Below are 17438 nucleotides of genomic sequence, written 5' to 3'. Positions count from 1 at the left end.
GTAGGTTAAGGGGAGTTTGTTGGTTGCTGTCTTTAATACACCTGAGGTCCGGGGGCGCCCGGGTGGCTCAGTCGGCTAAGCATCGGGCTTCGGCCCGGGTCACGATCTCATAGTTTGTGAGTCTGAGCCCCACATCTGGCTCTGCGTTGACAGCTCAGAGCCTGGAGCCTGCTTCAGAGTCTGTGTCTCCCTCTCTGCCCCTCCCCCGCTCATGCTCGGTCTCTCTCCTTCAAAAATAAATAAACATTAAAAAAATGTTTTTAAAATATGCACGAGGTCCATCCTTGCTTTTACGTTCAGACAAAGTACCGGTAGAGAGGGACGCTGATGGTAAGACTCTAAGGAGGAGGTGGACCGAGAGACGTACGTGTAAACAGCACGAACCTTGGATGGGAGCAAAGGCACGTGTTCTGCTGCAACTGGAAAGGGAGTGGGGGAAGGGACAGGAGCAGGTAGGGAAGTGGGGCCGAACAATGCAGAGGTGCAGCCGACATGTTGTTTGCTCAACCAGCAGACCCATGTGCCCTTCTTCCTGGACAGAAGTCGCCAACTGCATTCAGGGTTCACCATCCCCATGGGGCCCAGGCTAAGAGGAGGCCAGCCCCAGAGGATAATTCTTGACTGGCCTGATCCAATGATGATCATCCAATTCCTTTAGCTCGGGATTGGTTTAGGGTGGGCATGTGAGCCAGTTTTGACCAATCAGATATGACAGAAGTCTGCTGGAGGCTACTGGGAAAATATGTTCCCACTCTTAAGAAGAGACACCAGGAAGGCAACAGTCTTTTCCTTTCTCAGGAAGGAAGTGAGGATGAGATGGCTGGAGCTAGGGCAGCCATCTTGCCACCAGCTGGAGGATGAAGACCACAGAAGAGGGCAGAGTGGAGAGAATCACAGAGAAATGGGCCCAGGGCTCCTGGTGCACGCTGCCTGGGGCCATACAGAGCCTGCAATTGGAATAATCCTAATATGCGAGACATTAATTGGTAGATTTGCCCACACGCACAAAAATTCTAAATTTCTCGGTTCAAAGGATGTCTATCTAGGTGTGGGGAATAAAATAGTGGGAAAAACATATGGCCCAGCAGGAGTGGTTTCTCTCTTCTTCTGCCAGAAGTTGGGAAGACACACGTGGGAAAGAGTTTGGAGAATAAATGGTTGAGGAGTCCCCACATTATCTATCACCCCACAGTGGAGTTCCTCAGCTGGGAGCAGAAAGGGCAGAGTGCCCTGTGCAAACCTCTTTCTCTTGTGTTGCACTATGAGGGTCAGAGAGTGTTTCCTTTGGGCCCAGGGAGGCTTAACATTTGATAAACCCTAAAGGAAAAATCCAAAGTTCAGTTTTACAAAGCACAGAAAATAGAGCGCTGAGAAGTCCCTGGAGCACCCGATCTCAGAACCGCATGTGCTGGCTAAGCGTCTGCTTGGGCCAGTGATGATGATTCTCTGTGTGCTGCACATAGACTCAGCGTCGGAACCAGTCTCCAGGTCTAAGCTGCTTGAGTAAAGAGTGGACTGATCCTGGGGCGCCTGGGTGGCGCAGTCGGTTAAGCGTCCGACTTCAGCCAGGTCACGATCTCGCGGTCTGTGAGTTCGAGCCCCGCGTCGGGCTCTGGGCTGATGGCTCGGAGCCTGGAGCCTGTTTCCGATTCTGTGTCTCCCTCTCTCTCTGCCCCTCCCCCATTCATGCTCTGTCTCTCTCTGTCCCAAAAAAAAAAAAAAAAAAAAATTGTTTAAAGAGTGGACTGATCCAACTGTATCAAGAGCCTTTGAAAGGAAAATTCTCAACCACTTCCGCGGGAAACCCTTGGAAGTCAACTAGAAGAATGATCTAGATCTACACCGTCCAGTGCAGTGGCAACTAGTTACAGGGGGCTCCTGGACACTTGGAAAATCATTCCAAACTGACATGTGCTATAAATGTAGAATGCATACCAGACTTCAGAGACTTAGAAAGTGAATGTAAAATGTCATCAATTAATTTTGATATCATTTGCATGTTGAAATGATAGTTTTTTGCCTATATCGGGTTAAATAAACGTATATATGAAAATCAATTCCCTCTGTTTCTTCTTTTTTATAAATGTGGCTGCTAGAAACTTTAAAATAACATTTGCAGCTTGAATTGGACGGTGCCGAGCTAGATTGCTGGCCCCTAAGAAGCCATCAGGTGGAGCAAGGAGACCCCGTCCATGGAGGCTGTGGTGTAGACCTTCCATCAGGCTTCCCTTTAAGATAGTGTTTAAAATTTAAGTCATTGGTTCAAGGCCAGCCAAGTAAAATGGGGGGTAAGGGGTGGGGACTGAGAGATGAGGAGAAAATGACAGGTCTCAGGACTAAATTCTTGATGAGACTGAAAAGAAGTTGTATTTGTACAATTCACTCATTCATTCATATCTCATTGTCACCCGCAGAGACAGAAAATAGACACAGAGCTTCCTCAACCTCACAGGGTTTTGATGTTGATTGTGTCTATTCTTTTTGTTTTCTTTTTTCTTTTTTGAGTAATCTCTACACCCAACGTGAAGCTTGAACTCACAACCACAAGTTCAAGAGTCACATGCTCTACTAAGCTGGCCAGGTATCCCCATCCCCGTGTCTATTCTTGAAAAGGCTCCTTTAAAAAAATTGCATCAAGTTGCTCACTTCTGTACCACTTACCGATTTGTCCCGGGAGATCTTCTTGAAGATAACATGGTTTGGTGCAGCCTTGCCGGTCTTCCCGCTGGCCGCCATGTTATCTGTCCCTGGAAGCTTCTTCCACCGCGGGATGTAAGTCAGGTGTTAGAGGGCTGGGGAAAGGTAAAATGATCCTCAATATACAGTCAAGGACATTCTTGGTATAAAACCAACTTGTGAGATGCTGTGGATCCATTAGACATTTCTTTGGATCTGCTTGAATATCCATGTTTGATTAAATAAGGTCTTTGTCTAGTTTCTATTACACGGTGGTGTGCTTTTTTAAAAACATGTGTTTTATTTTTCTTGATAAGCCTCAAACATTTCTTAGAAAACCTCACTCAGAAGCCCAGCTAGATTCCAATGAGAAGGTTTTACTTCCTGATTAGCCTTTGGTATCATAACACTTAGCCAGGTTGGATTTAAAATTCTATCCTCACGATGTCTTATGGTAATTAGAATAGAGAAAGTTCCTGAAGACCACTAGATAACCACTTCACAAATATTATTTTCAAACTATGTCAAGTCCCCAGAAGTTCTTTTTTTTTAAATTTTTTTTTAACGTTTATTCATTTTTTCATAGAGAGATAAAGCATGAGCATGGGAGGGGCGGAGAGAGGAGGAGACACAGAATCCGAAGTAGGCTCCAGGTTCTGAGCTGTCAGCACAGAGCCCGACGCGGGGCTCGAACCCACAAACTGTGAGATCATGACCTGAGCCGAAGTCAGATGCCCAACTGACTTAGACACCCAGGTGCCCCAAGTCCCCAGAAGTTCTGCCCAGCAACTCATACTCAGCTGTTTTCCTATCCTGTTCTCTCACTGCTCCCCAGCTTTACGCACAGTGGAAAAGCCATCTTAGCTGTCCGGAACTCAGTGAACTGAGCCTCTTTAGCAAGCAAAGTCCCTGAAACCACACGGAGAAGGCAAACCTGGGACAGACCGACCACATGAAAATGCCCATCGTCCTGACCCTTGCTCTTCCCTGTGCTTGCCCCGAGTTTCCGAGAAGCCTTGTGCTGGGGATGGTCATGTACCTTGTGCAGCCAGATGGGCCCGGGAGGCGAGGAGAAGGGCTCTGTCCCTCTGGGGTGAGCAGCCGGCCCTGGCTCTGTGCAACCAGATGACCCCACCGAGGCCCCTGGCTGATGTGCGTGGGGAATTTGTAGGGAACTTGGGGAGGGTGCCCACACCCGGGTCTCAGTGTCTAGAAGCCAAATCCCATTTAAGGAGCAGGGTGGAGAAGGGATTAGGGTTGAGACCGGCGAATTGATGGTTTCAGCAGTTCTAAGCATTAGGCAAAGGCACGAGTCTCCCCGTCCAGAGGGGCTCACAGGTGCAGGAGCGCCAGTGGGGAAGGCGTGGTGCGGGGGTGGATAGCTCAGGAAAAGCTGCTTTTTATCCTAACCCTCTTTGGGTTCTGGAAATAGACTGATTAGCCCTTCACCCCCAGTATCACCAGGACAGGGGATTTTCGAGTGCTCAACAAACTTGATTAAACTCAGCAGGTGGCTAATGCAACCTTGGGCGTGGGGATAGAAACAAAAAGGTCAAGGAGAAATGTCAACCTCAAGCCGAATCCTGGTGTTATTCAAGCCAGACCAGATGGGTGCCTCCCCTCCACCCCTTGCCCTCCTGATTATTGTCCCCAGTCTTGTCTGTTCCTCTCCCCACCTGCACCCCACCTCCCCCCTTGTCTCTGGAATCTGTCCACATCTTCTCATCCCCAGAGCCTCCTCCTGAGTCCACACCACCCCCTCTGCTTCCTTGGACCATAATGTCTCCTGCCGTCTGACTACCTCCATGTCCAGCCTCCGGCTCCTTGTCTGCAGTGGAAGAGGGGCCTCCCAAACCCTGACCTGTCCCCTCCGTTTAGTATCTCCCACTGTTGTCAGGACACGGGCACCATCTTGAAATCTCTACCTGCTTTCCACATTGTCCTGTACCACATTTCCCCCCACTTCCCCACCCCCACTGTTCTTTTTTGCCCGGAACAATCCTCTTCTCGGGGCGCCTGGGTGGCTCAGTCAGTTGGGCGTCCGCCTTCGGCTCAGGTCGTGATCTCACAGTCCGTGGGTTCGAGCCCCGCGTCAGGCTCTGTGCTGTCAGTTCAGAGCCTGGAACCTGCTTTGGATTCTGTGTCTGCCTCTCTCTCTGCCCCTCCCCCACTCACGCTCTGCTCTGTCTCTATCAAAAAATGAATAAACGTTAAAAAATTAAAACAAAACAAAACAAAACAATCCTCTTCTTCTGTCTTCAACTTGCTGACTCATTTCACCCTTCGTGCTGTAAGTGAGGAGTCCCATCGTCCGGGGAGCCTTCCCCAACTTCCGGGGCTGGGCTGGAGGCACAGCTGCCTTTGATGCTTGTGTGGTTATTTTATGATCTTTCTTCCCTCACTTGACTCTTGGCTCCAGGAGGGCAGGCACCCATCCTGTTGTTTCCCTCACCTCTGCGTTCCCGGTGCCTAGAACGACAGCTGCTCACAAGAACACTCAGGGAATGAACACATGGGACACTGCAGACACATTTACCTATTGGACTTGACCTTGTGTCCGGGAATGAAGCCAAGTCTAAGCAAAAAGCATGTTCTAACACTTTGGGGTGTTAGCATCTATGGAAACATTCCGGGGGCTCCCCCTCTGCCTGGACAATGCCTGCAAGGCCCTCCCAGATTTGCTCCCCTGTTACCTCTTGTGAGAAGTAAGGGAGATGACTCATTTTCAGAAATACCAAATAAAAGCTACACTGTCTAGTTAACAGGTTTATAACCTATTGGAAGTATGTACAAACCCCACCCCCCCCCCCCAATGGAGTCCCAAACCCTTACACACTTCACTTCTTGGTTCTTCTTCCCCTCTCCCTTTTGAGCGCTTATTTCCAGAGGCCAAAGAACACGCGCCAAAGAACAAAGGGAGGAGGGAATGAACATTTGCCCCAGACTACTTCACTTCACTTCCCTGTGCGCTGAGTCTCCACATCCCTCCTTTGAGTGGGCTGACACGGGCTTATTTCTCACTACCTCACCCACTTCTCCGGCCTACTGGTCTCTTCACTTTTCTCTAAAGCTGCCACAGGGCCTTTGCGCTTAACTGTTTCCTGTTCTGGAACACTCCTCTCACAGAGAGCCACTTCCTTTGGGTCTTTACTTCAATGTCACCCCATTCACCCCACAGCCTATAATGTACCAGGTCGCCCAGAACTTGCAGCCTTCTCTGCATTATTTTTCTTGTCACTTATCACTGTCTCACATACAGGAGAATCTGTGTGCCTTGTTTTCCTGTCTGTCCCCAGCCCCATCATTCCTGGAATGCATGCTCCAGGGGGGATAGAGACTTCCGACTACCTATCCCATCTCCAGCACTTAGAAGAGGGATCTCACTAGCCTTGAAGCAGCCCATCGATGAGTCTCTGGATTGCAACAGTGTAATAGCTGGCAGAAACTTTTTAAATTTCTAAGGGGGAAAGCTTTTTTTTGTGTTGTGTTTTTTTTTTTTTTTTTTTTAACCAGAGGAATGCCAGCAGTAAGTAGCTGGCAAAAGGAATGACAGAATTAGAAAAACATCATTTGACAAACTGTGATTCCATTAGCCAGCCATGCCTTTTGATTTTCTGTATTTTAGTATGTATGTATGTAATCTCTACAGTCATTGTGGAGCTCAAACTCACAACCCCTCACAACCCCTCGATCAAGAGTCACCTGTTCTTCTGAGCAAGCCAGGTGCCCCATATTTTCCCTATTTCTGTTGCCTTGCCATCTGGGGCTCTGCGGCCCCTGGAGACTGCTAACCCTTTCCTAGAGGCAGCCTTTCATACGCAAAGTAACCAATTCAGAGCCCACACACCTTGGAGGCCTCCTTTCCTCCCTGGTCAGGCTCTCACACTGAGCTACTACTGCCCTGCCCTAATTATCCCCAGACCAGGATTCAGACACTGGAGAGAGCCCATCACTAAAGAGCCGGAAGAAGTTATTCAAACTCTCCCAATCTTCAACCCACATATCTTGCCTCATCAGCTCTTTCCTGGGGAAACCACAGAGACTCTTGCCCATGTTTTCCCCTCCATCCCTCTGCCCCCTGACGGAATCTGGTGCTTCCCCATGTGGCCCCACGTGGCATGGGCTGTCCCCTCCTTTTGGGAACTGTAACAGATTATCTTTTCAGTGGCCGTTGTCTCCTGATCTGTTGGCCTTACCGTGGCTGAATGATGGTGAAAGTTACTATCAAATACTGATGAAATGATTGACTCAGACAATTATTCATTGGAGTCAAAGGCCTCGGGTGAAGAGGTGATGGGGAAATGGCTGCTCCTATAGCACCAAAGTGATGGCATTTGGATCCTGGGCTTATCACAAGGTGCAAGCCTCACAGTACTGGGGGGACCAGGCATGCTCCATGGTCAATCTCAGAATTGGCAATGATGCCAACCAGATGTCACATGTCACCTTGGGTTAACTGGAATCCATTAAGCCTTCAGACATCACTTCTAGTTTATAGAAATGCAGGGAAGAGAGGAACGAGCTAGATGGCACGAGAGAGTGACTAGATGAATGGAAAAGTGGCTGATGTCTTTCATGAGTCAATGTCACAGAAAAGGGAGGTACTAGATCAAAAAACGTAAGGGACCCAACCTCCAGATGCAACGTGTGGTCCCAGACTGCATATCTCCAATTGGAAAAACCGGATCTACAGGACATTTTGGGTCTACTGGGAAAATCTGGATATGGTCTAGGTGGCAGGTAAGACGGAAATATCTGGAATAAAAAGGGGGAGCTAGTGACTGCACAAAGAAGATTATAGGATGGCATGCATAATATGATCACACCTTGCAAATACACACCTATGCACCTATGCAAACTTGTGCCTATATGTGTATACACACATATGCATGTTTAATATGCAGAATCTGAAAGGATACGTATAAGGAACTAACAGTGGTCTGTGTGTGGTGGGTATGTTAGGTTCACCTGTTTTAAAAATTTTTTCTCCAAGAGTCATTTACTTCTCCCATAGCGGAATGGTTAAAATGTAACATTGTCATAAATTTAAAAGAATCTCTGATTTTTTTTTTCCCCTTAAAAACACGCACACAGGGGCGGCTGGGTGGCTTGGTCGGTTAAGCGTCCGACTTTGGCTCAGGTCATGATCTCGCAGTCTGTGAGTTCGAGCCCCGCGTCAGGCTCTGTGCTGACAGCTCAGAGCCTGGAGCCTGTTTCAGATTCTGTGTCTCCCTCTCTCTCTCTGCCCCTCCCCTGTTCATGCTCTGTCTCAAAAATAAATAAACGTAAAAAAAAAAAAAAAAATTAAAAAAAAAACAACAAAAAACCACGCACATAAGAGAAAGGCAAATGACCAGGGTGCTTCTTTTAGCGTCTGCATCAGAAGGGCTGCCCTGAGCGGTGGCCACAGCACCTGGGACCCGCCTGCAGCTGTGGGTGCTCTTGGGACGCCCGTTCTCTTAGCACCAGGCTGCTGGCAGGGTGCAGATCGGCAGACTTCAGTTGCTGACCTGCCGACGCCTGGCAGGTGGGAAAAACTGGGGGTGGGCCGGATACCAGACCTCATTTGTTGGGAAATGGCGTCTCTGGTAGTCGTTCCCAGCCTCTGGTCTGTGATGAATTTTTCTCTGCTTGGCAGAAAAATGAGAAAAAGAAGGGCGCTGTTGTAAGTTTTGTCATGGAGCCAAATGCATTCAATGTAAATTATCCTAAGGTTATGAAGTTCTCAGCTTTTGGATATTAAAACGTCCTTTCTCTCTCTCTCTTTATTGAGGCATTCTTTACACACAAGTAAATCTGCCCATTAAAAAAATTTTTTTTTAATGTTTATTCATTTTTGAGAGACAGAGACAGCACGAGCTGAGGAAGGGCAGGGAGAGAGGGAGACACAGAATCTGAAGCAGGCTCCAGGCTCTGAGCTGTCAGCACAGAGCCCAATGCAGGGCTCGAACCCACAAACCATGAGATCATGACCCGAGCCAAAGTTGGACGCTTAACCGACTGAGCCACCCAGTTGCCCCAAGTCTGCCCATTTTAAAGTGTGCAGTTTGAGGAGCTTAACTACCACTATGGTCAAGACAGAACATTGCCATCACCCCCAGAAGTTCCCTGGCCCCTATTTCAATCAACTTCTCCACCAACCTCCCCGGTCCCCGGCAACCACTGATCTGCCATGAGTTTTGCGTTTTTCTGAAATCTATTGTTTACAATGTAGGGAAAAGCTGGAATAATACAGGCAACACCCACACAGTCAACACTGGGCTCTGACAACGAACACTTCCCTGTGTGTGCTCCACCTGTCTATTGCTTGTTCCTTTGGAACCCTTTGAAAGTAAAATGCAGACATCATGACACTTCACTCATAAATGTTTCAGAATGCAGCTGCTAAGCATAAGAACAAAATGTCCTCTCTCTTATAAAATAAAGATTAGAGTAGATGGTAGTTCAGAAAAAAAAACATCCTTACTTGGCCCAAAGAAAAAGTTGTCAATCTTTCTCTAGTTATTTTGGAACCTGACTGCTCTTTGAACGCTTGCCGTCTGGGAACCACTGGCGACAGCAATGCCAGCTTCTCTGGAGTCGGCGTCCGGTGCCACGAAGCTACAAGCCCTGGGCTTCCCCTCCCAGTACCAGACACAGCACCAGGCTGGGGATGTTCAGCTTAAGAAGCTTATGGGCTTTGGGGATAGGTTATCGTGTTAGGGTTTTACGAGGGCGCGTGTGCAAGGAACGCTGGCATACTCCGCTAAACGTCAACTACAACATGAAAACCTTGTGTCCTCATTGCCTTGGTTTCACCGAAGCAGAGAGGACCCGAGAAGACTGGGGTCTACTGTATTTACGAAGACTGCCAGGGAATCAAGAGCTTTTAAAAGCCACCTTAATTCCAACATGCACCTCTTGGTCAACTGACCTAAAGAACAGACAGCTGTTCTAGGTCAGGCTGGTTTAGGGCATCTGAAACCATAAATGGAATCCTGGGGGTTTGGGCAGACACCTCGGAAAAGAACGTAGTCCAGGGGCACCTGGGTGGTTCAGTCAGTTGAACGTCTGACTCTTGGTTTCGGCTCAGGTCATGATCTCGTGGTTCGTCAGTTCAAGCCTTGCATCAGCCTCTGTGCGGACAGTGTGGAGCCTGCTTGGGATTCTCTCACCCCCTCTCTCTCCGCCCCTCCCCTGCTTGCTCTCTCTCAAAATAAATTAAAAAAAAAAAGGATGTAGGCCACACTCCACCCCTAGCTTGGTTCTACTCTATATCCACAATAAGAAGTGGCTGAATGCTTCCAGGGATGGGGAAATCATTACCACCTTTCTTTCAAACTGTGTGTGACCCATGGGGAAATTGTTAGGAAGGACTCAGCTTCCCTTCCACCTCTCTTCATTGCTGCAAGTTAATCCAGTATCTTCTACGTGTGACTCTTTCATAATCAGGACACAGATGGTCATTCCTCATGGGCATCGAAACCCTCTCACCATGCTGGGGGCCCACCCTTACGCAGATTTCGAATGTCTGTGCTGAGGCGTCATGTAGGGAATGGTACCTGGCGCTCCAGGTTTCCATGTAAAGGAGACATGTGAGACTCCAGACTGGAGTCCTGGGCTCTGTGGCCTACGGATGGGTCCACTGCGACCTTGGGGAGGTAGCTGGGCCTCGGCCTGCCACCTACAGACTCCTGACTTGCAGAGTTGGGGAGATGCATCGAATGTGCAGGTGAGTCCTATAGAAGGAGAGTCCCGTGCAGAGTGGAGGCAGGGGGATCCTGGCCAACACTTCCCTTTGTCCTCTCCCACGAGAGGCCAATGACATGTGCCTCGGGGGCTTCTTCACCCTGACCACGCCACGTGGGTCCCAACACCAGAGGGTCCTTCAGGGGTCATGAAGCTGCCTCAACACAAGATTTTGGAGCCGACCACAAACTGAGCAGCTTCCTCGTGACGCAGATCGCACGGAGGAAGACGCCTTTCCGAGGGGAGTACTGTTATGGATTGAGTTTGTGTCCACCCCCGACCCTGTGTGATGGGGCGCTGGGAGGTGATCAGGGTTGGATGAGGCCATGAGGGTGGGGCCCTGATCTGACAGGATTAGCATTCTTGTAAGAGACACCCACTCTCCACTCTGCAAGTGCAGCAGGAGGTCAGGCGAGCACGCGGTGCACGGCAGTGACCTGCAAGCTAAGGCTGCAGGACGGAACCCACCTTGTCGGTGCCTTGACCTCAGACTTCCCGCCTCCAGAAGTGGGAGAAAGGAGTATCTGTTGCCTGAGCTGTCTGAGCTGGTCTGTGGTGTTTCCTTAAAGCAACCTGAGCTGAGACAAGGGCGCACACTTTTCTTCAGGTAGATCAACTGCTCTAGATCAAAAGCGTTTGGAAAAAAGACACGAACCTGGTTTCAAAAATGCCCCTTTTTTTTGGTTGGAATTAGGGGTGGTGGTTGTCCACTGTGAATCCGCTTTAAAATGGCTCATTTTATGTGAATTTCAATACATCTAAAAACAGTACACATTTTGCACTGTGACCCCAAACCTACACCTACATGCACACAACAGCTTCTACACAACACTTCCACTTCCTCTGTGGTTTATTCCTAGATTTTAACTACCCTCCATCCCTCCTCCTCTCTTGTCCCTTTGGCCCCCCTTTGGGGGCTGTCTGGTTTGCTTTTTGCTGACTCAATCCTACTAAATAAAAACGTGGCCAAGTGCCCACTGTGCCAAGCACTGCCTGGGGGTCCAGGATACGGCTGCTTCTGAGACTTTACTCACAGGCTCTTGGAACCATCTGGGCGTGTCCTCTAGGGATCAACACACTTCTGATTCCCGACCAGAAACCAGACTGTGTCCAGCCTGCGTGCTGCCTGGCCTGACTTACAAGCATAACTGTGGTTTCCTAAGTCTGTTTCTCTGGGAAAAGGAAGCCCAGAGCCCAAATTCACCTGCTCTCCTCTCCACATCTAGGGCCAGAGCAAATCCACAGGAGCCTGGGACACAGCGACATGCAGGGCTGCTTGTTCCCACGTGGGACACACGTACTGCCCCTATGAGCAAAGTCAACCAAATCCAGCATGCGGCATAGAAATAAGTCTGCAACAGATACTGTTCTAGAATAGAAAAGACCGAAGAGGAGAACAGAATGTGGCCTTACTGTGGACAATCAATTCCCTTTCCTGTCCCCATGCGGCACCCCACACTCAGGCAGATGCCTGTGCCATCTGCTCTGGCCAATGGGATGTGACAAAGGCGACCCAGGCAGAGTGACAAGTGCTTGCACACTGACGCATGCATGCTTGGTGCGTCATCCGTGTTCTCCTAGCTGCCTGCCAGACGTGAGGCCACCCTCTACTATCCATCCTCAGCTGGGCCAGCCCAGCCCTCTCACAGAATCGGAAGAAATAATGGTTGTTTCAGGCCATTACTTTTTAAGGTAGTTTGTTATGCAGTGAAAGCTAACTGGATCCTGATCCAAACAAGCCCATCGTAAGAAACCCATTGTTGAAACAATCAGGAAAATTCGAATATAGATTGGATAGTCAGGGACATGGAGTTCCCGTTAATTCTTCGAGGTGTAACTTACGGCACAGTGTCCTGGTTAGCTTGGGATGATGCATGCTGATTTATGGGGAAAATGACATGCTTTAAGTTTGCTGTCAAATATTCCGGCAAAGCTGCGGGGGGGGGGGGGGGGGGAACACGGGCAAGGGGAGGGGCACCGGGACTTCTTCTAGCCTCATCAGGTTCTGGATCCACCCCGATGTGGGTGTCTTCACTGTGCCCTGTGCCAGTCAGTCAGGGCCAGATGAGGGCCGCATAGCCCTGGGGAGAATTGAGAGAGACGGGGAGTGTTCGAGGAGCACAGCCCAGCTAGAGCACAAACAGTATGGAAAAAGTATCTGGAAGGAAGACAGGGAGGGGTTGGGAGGCACAGACAGAAACCAGTCGGGCTGTGCTATGAAACCCAGAGCTTCCTGAGGTACAAAAATCAAATTTTGCCGAGATGAAGCAGGTTAAGAATAATTTTTTTGATCAGAGACCAATCTTACTGGATTGCACCAATTTCCCTCCATTTTCTAACAAATGGGTACATTTCACTTAACTCAAGATTTCCAAAGTTTATTATTGGCTTGCAAATTTGGGATTTCTAGCAAGTGGGAATTACAGTAGGGCACAAGAGGAAAGACGTAGTGGAGTAAAGGCCTGGGGCCATCTGGGCTCAGCCCCGCACCGCGGGCCTGGAGGAGCAGGCAGGTTGCAGACAATGGCGCCCACTAGGGGTCAGGACCCTAGAACAGCTTCTTGCCAAGCTGTGAAACGCCCCGACTCGTGACACGGGATGCGGTTGGAAGATCACAGAATCTGAGAGCCACAGGCTCCTGATGACCACCCAAGATCTCGCAGAAATCCAGAAACGCTTGTGGTTTCGTGTGTGGGGCGTTTCATCATGGCTGCTCTCTCTCCCGGCGCCCACAAGGGTGAGGAGTTTCAAGTGCACCTTTCAAAACTTCCAGTTCTCTAAGAGCACGGTTGTGCTACGCATGTGAAGACCCTGGTACACTCAGCAATCTGGAACTTCCCAAGCAGCTCACCCCTGGGGGCAGGCAGGCCCCTCCCAGCTGAGAGCAGCTTCGCCCACTCACGCCGGCATCCATACAAAATCTGTGAGCCACGACGTGAAAGGTGAAAGACGAAGAGGGGCTTTGCAAGATTTCTAGGACAAAGACTAGCGTGTACACAGTACGTGCTTTACGAGTAAGGCACCGAGCTTGATTTATCACACTATTTGGGGAAACGACCTACGGAACAGAAGTTCATCCAAAAAATATGTCAAAACGATCAACTTCTGAGATATGTTAATGTCCGGGTCAAAGCCGACACCGCTTCCACAGAAGCGTACCAGCTCCGACCACCCGGACTCACCTGGGAAATGGGAAAACTGCGCCCACCCCACACCCCTGCCAGCAGAAGCCGCAGCAGTGGGGCAGGGCCCCAGATCTGACAGATGGGAGCATCAGGACCGTGAACTGGGTGCAAATCCTATTCCACTGCAGTGGGTGCCCGCACACTGAACAGCTCAGCCCTGGCAGTCAAGGGACCCGAAGAGAGCTTCGCAGTGCGGACGGACCTCAAACTGAAGCATCTCTGTTCAAAGTAGAGAGCAGCCAAGCTTCCCTGCAAGTTCAAAGAAAACAGGATAAGCAGAGGCTACTGCAATGCTTACTTGAGGCCTCTGCTGAGAATGACTCACCTCCTCGAAAGTGAGTACAAAGAGCTACAAAGGGCTCTCTCAGCTCTTTGGAGGCTGCCGGCTGCCTCTGAGACTTCAGATCGTGATGGAATCCCAAGCCCAGCTGCTGGGCTAAATGGACTTTGGCAGGCCCCTCAGTAAATGCAGCAGTAAGCGAACCGGACAGCGGTCTCTCGGGGAGGGTTCCGGAACATCAGGACTCGTCCTAGCACTAGGCCGCTTGCTAGAGACCAGAGTGCCCACGAACAAATCACTCCTCTGTGAGGTAACTCCTGCCCCTTCAGCAAAGAAGAGGCCAGAGACCAACAGGAGACAGGTATAGCTCGTCACCAATCCTACAGGCAAGGTCTCCGGTGAGGAACTGGAGGCTCACATCTGCCACAGCACTGAGCTGACGGCGGGAGTTTCGTCGGCACGCTGGGCTCTCGGAAGGACAGATGCCCAGATGCAGGAGTCCTTTTGTCGGGTTAAGACTTACATGTGACGTGAAACTGGAATGCTGGTTTTCAGGCAGTGGCAATTTGGGCTTAAATGCTGAATGACAAGGAGAGATTCCAGAAGAATACTAGCTGTTATTTACAAATGAACGAACACCAGGAAAAGAGATAAACAGCTTTTTCTCTTAAGGACAGAAGAGAATAAAATAACCACCAAGAGACACAGAGTTTGAAAAGTATAGAACAGATTTCTTTTTTTATTTACAATCAAGTTCTGTTGGGCAACATAATTAAATAAATAACAGCTGCGCCCTGGCCTATGAATTCCACCTCCCCTTGAGCTCTTGGAGCAAGCTGAAATGGGGGGAGGAGGGCCGGGGAAAGAGGGAGGACGGCGGCGGCCCCCCTCCTCACCCAGCTCCAGCTCTCGTCACCCACAGCTGTCCAGAGAACAAGTACAGAAGGAAAAGTATAAAGTGCAAATGAAAAGGTGATAAACGTATTGGTGTTTCAGTCACTCAAAAACTAAAATGATATACACAGGTAAAATGCTAAGGATAAATGTGTAAAAAAACAAACAAACAAACAAACAAAAAAGAAAGCCACAGGCCAGTTGCCCCCGGCCTTGATCATAACTCCTGAAACCTAAAGATGACATTCCCATGCTTCTTGGAATGGGCTTCTGCACTAAAGCACCGAGGGGCTATTGCACGTAGGCTTGGCAAAAGGGCAGTGACCTGGAACTACCGGCTCCAGGCGAATACATTCGAGGCCTCCAATCCCTCGTCACCCGCGGGTAGAAGCGAGGCACCCCTGGAAGGTGGCGTGCACCCACTTTCTGGGAGTCTACAGACGGACACAGGAATACACTCTGCCCCTGCAGCACACTTTCCTGGAAGAAGGTTTGCACCCTTCCTCTCCCGCCTCCAAAAAGTATTTTTTAACCAAGTTGGGATCTATCTCTTGACTGAGAAATTAGTATATAGCACTGTTGGGGAGAAAGGACGCCCGAAGCTTTGAAGAACAGAGGCTTTCTAAGAACAGTTTGGGAGAGCTAAGGAAATTCCAACAGTAATCAGATGAGATCAGAGTAAGAGCCTCGTAATAATGACACAGACCAACGGGGAGGGACCACAGTCCTGTCTCCTCAGAAATCAGGGCAGCCCCCGCAGCCGAGGACAGGGGTAATCCTGTTTGGGTTTCTGTTAATCCAATGATTAAAGCGAGTTCACCAGGAAAATGACCCCAGGGTGACAGGACATGCATTCGGCCAGAACCAACCGTAGAAGGTCGGGAGAAAGCCTGGAGGGAGAACCGACCCCAGGCGTGTGGGGTGTTCCCGGCACTGCCGGCCTGCGAGGAAACCGGTAGGTGTCCCCGCTCCCCCCACTGAGGTATGGAAGATCAGAGCCAGTAGTGTTTCCCACCGAATCAGGGCAAGAACCCGCACCTCTGCTAAGTGACTACAGGGTCAGGTTCTCGCACTGTTATTCCTTCAGGCCGTAGAGACCTCAGCCCAAATCCTCGGAAATCCCGTGCAAAGGAAGCCACTGCGCCACGTGGCTCGGGCTCTCCACTGGCGGTCAAAGCTACACCCAACGCACCCCCCGCCAGGACAGAGCTGCGGGAGCCTGCGTGCGTCTCCGGCTTCGGCTCTGCTCTCTCTCGAGGAGGTGCCGTCAATATTCTGACCACAGCACAGCTTTGCTTCCTTTGTCCACACTGACCACGTGGGAGCCGGAGGGGGACCACGCCACCGCATTGATGGACGAGCTTCAAAGGGAGAGGTCGGAACATGTGTGAGATCTCGGTGAACTGAACACTAGGTCCCCTTCACGTTCAGGGAGCAAGGCCTTTTCCAGGGCCTGGTTTACTTGGCAGTATTGCTCCCACTCACAGGCAGGCCCTTACTAACGTGCCAAAAAACCCGAAGGAACCCTGCGTTGTATTTTCGGAAGCGGTTTATGAATGAAAGGAGCCAGGCCTTATCAAGGCTACTACCCCAAGGGGGCAGCTCGTACCCTCATACGAGAGCCTCAGGGGGCTGAGGGGCGGGCAGTGGCCACTGCTCTTGGGGGCGGAGAGAGGTGGTGACGGAGGAAAGCCCGGTGTCTCCCTAGCAGCGAGCTTGGGTGGAGAACAAAGCTAAGACAGAAAGGAGGCCGGGGGAAGACTGAAAAATAGCACGCGAAAATCAGTGTTTACAAGCAGTCAGTTTCCTGTGCAAAGGGGCTGAGAAGGGAGGAGAGGCGGAGAGGAGGGGCCAGTTAATGAGGAAGGCAGACTGTCTCCCCAACCTCTCTCCGGCAGCCACCACTCGAATGGCTCTAACCGAAACAGCCCGTGACACCAATAAGCAGAACGCCGACCTCCTCTGTACTGCACAAACGGCCCCAGCTTCTCTCCACCGACCCAGCTCACGGCAGAGCAAGCGAGCGCACGCTGCCCTCACAGGGCTGACTCAGGTCCGTGCCCGAAGAGGAAAGGACCCCTGGGATGAAGTCACAGGACCTGCTCACGACCGCAGGGGGTTAACAGAGTTCACCTTACCCATGCTGCTTTGAAAGGACCTTCTCCACTTTCCCCGAGAGCACGCTCCAGACGTAGAGGGAGCCCTCAGCCGAGCCCGCTGCCACGTAACCACCGTCGGGGCTAGAGAACACGGAAGACCAGGTAAGGTGTCAACCGCCCACCCCCGATTCAGCGTCCTGCGGGAGAAGCGCCACACGGGCAGAGCCAGAGCTAGGCAAGGGGGCTGCCCTTCTCCAGAGAGCCTGCCCGGCGCTGTCCCGGGGAGGCGCCCACCCTCCCCGGAAGCCTTCAAACAGTTCTCAGGACACCAGAAAGGAAGGAGACGGTGATAATGACCCCTAGTGATGAGCTTACAGGTCACTCTTGGACACTCCCTCAGGGTGAGAGGGTGTGCAAAGGCCCCCTGGGGATGCACTGGGTGGGGGGTGGGGGGTGGGGCGAGGGGCGAGGCGGGAGCAGCGCCACCACTCACCTGAACACAACTCTGGTCCAATCAGAGCCGCACTTGAACCCAGGGGCGCTGCAACCAACAAAGCACTGTTACCCCAAGAGCTC

General features: G+C 50.6%; 1 protein-coding gene across 12 annotated transcripts in view; it reads right to left on the bottom strand.

Annotated features, from left to right (window-relative positions):
- ATG16L1 (autophagy related 16 like 1) overlaps positions 1-17438 on the bottom strand; it is a 76510-nt gene that overhangs the window by 26310 nt on the left and 32762 nt on the right. For 3 of the 12 annotated variants that reach the window (XM_042995713.1, XM_042995716.1, XM_042995714.1), the window contains exons 1-2: positions 16902-16988; positions 2662-2792 (exon numbers count right to left, since the gene is read on the bottom strand). In XM_042995713.1, the coding sequence (XP_042851647.1) occupies positions 2662-2736 (75 nt within the window). In that variant the 5' untranslated portion in view covers positions 2737-2792; positions 16902-16988. Of the gene's footprint in view, positions 1-2596; positions 2793-7196; positions 7432-8010; positions 8304-10365; positions 11026-11608; positions 11774-14887; positions 16125-16901; positions 17004-17355; positions 17404-17438 lie in introns of those variants that run through there. The other 9 variants (XM_042995708.1, XM_042995711.1, XM_042995703.1 and 6 more) reach the window with 8 other exon arrangements.

The sequence above is a fragment of the Panthera tigris genome, chromosome C1 (assembly GCF_018350195.1).
Source record: "Panthera tigris isolate Pti1 chromosome C1, P.tigris_Pti1_mat1.1, whole genome shotgun sequence".
Classification (NCBI taxonomy): Eukaryota; Metazoa; Chordata; class Mammalia; order Carnivora; family Felidae; genus Panthera; species Panthera tigris.
Note: the sequence above shows the minus strand (reverse complement) of the source record. Positions and strands in the feature narration are given on the sequence as shown.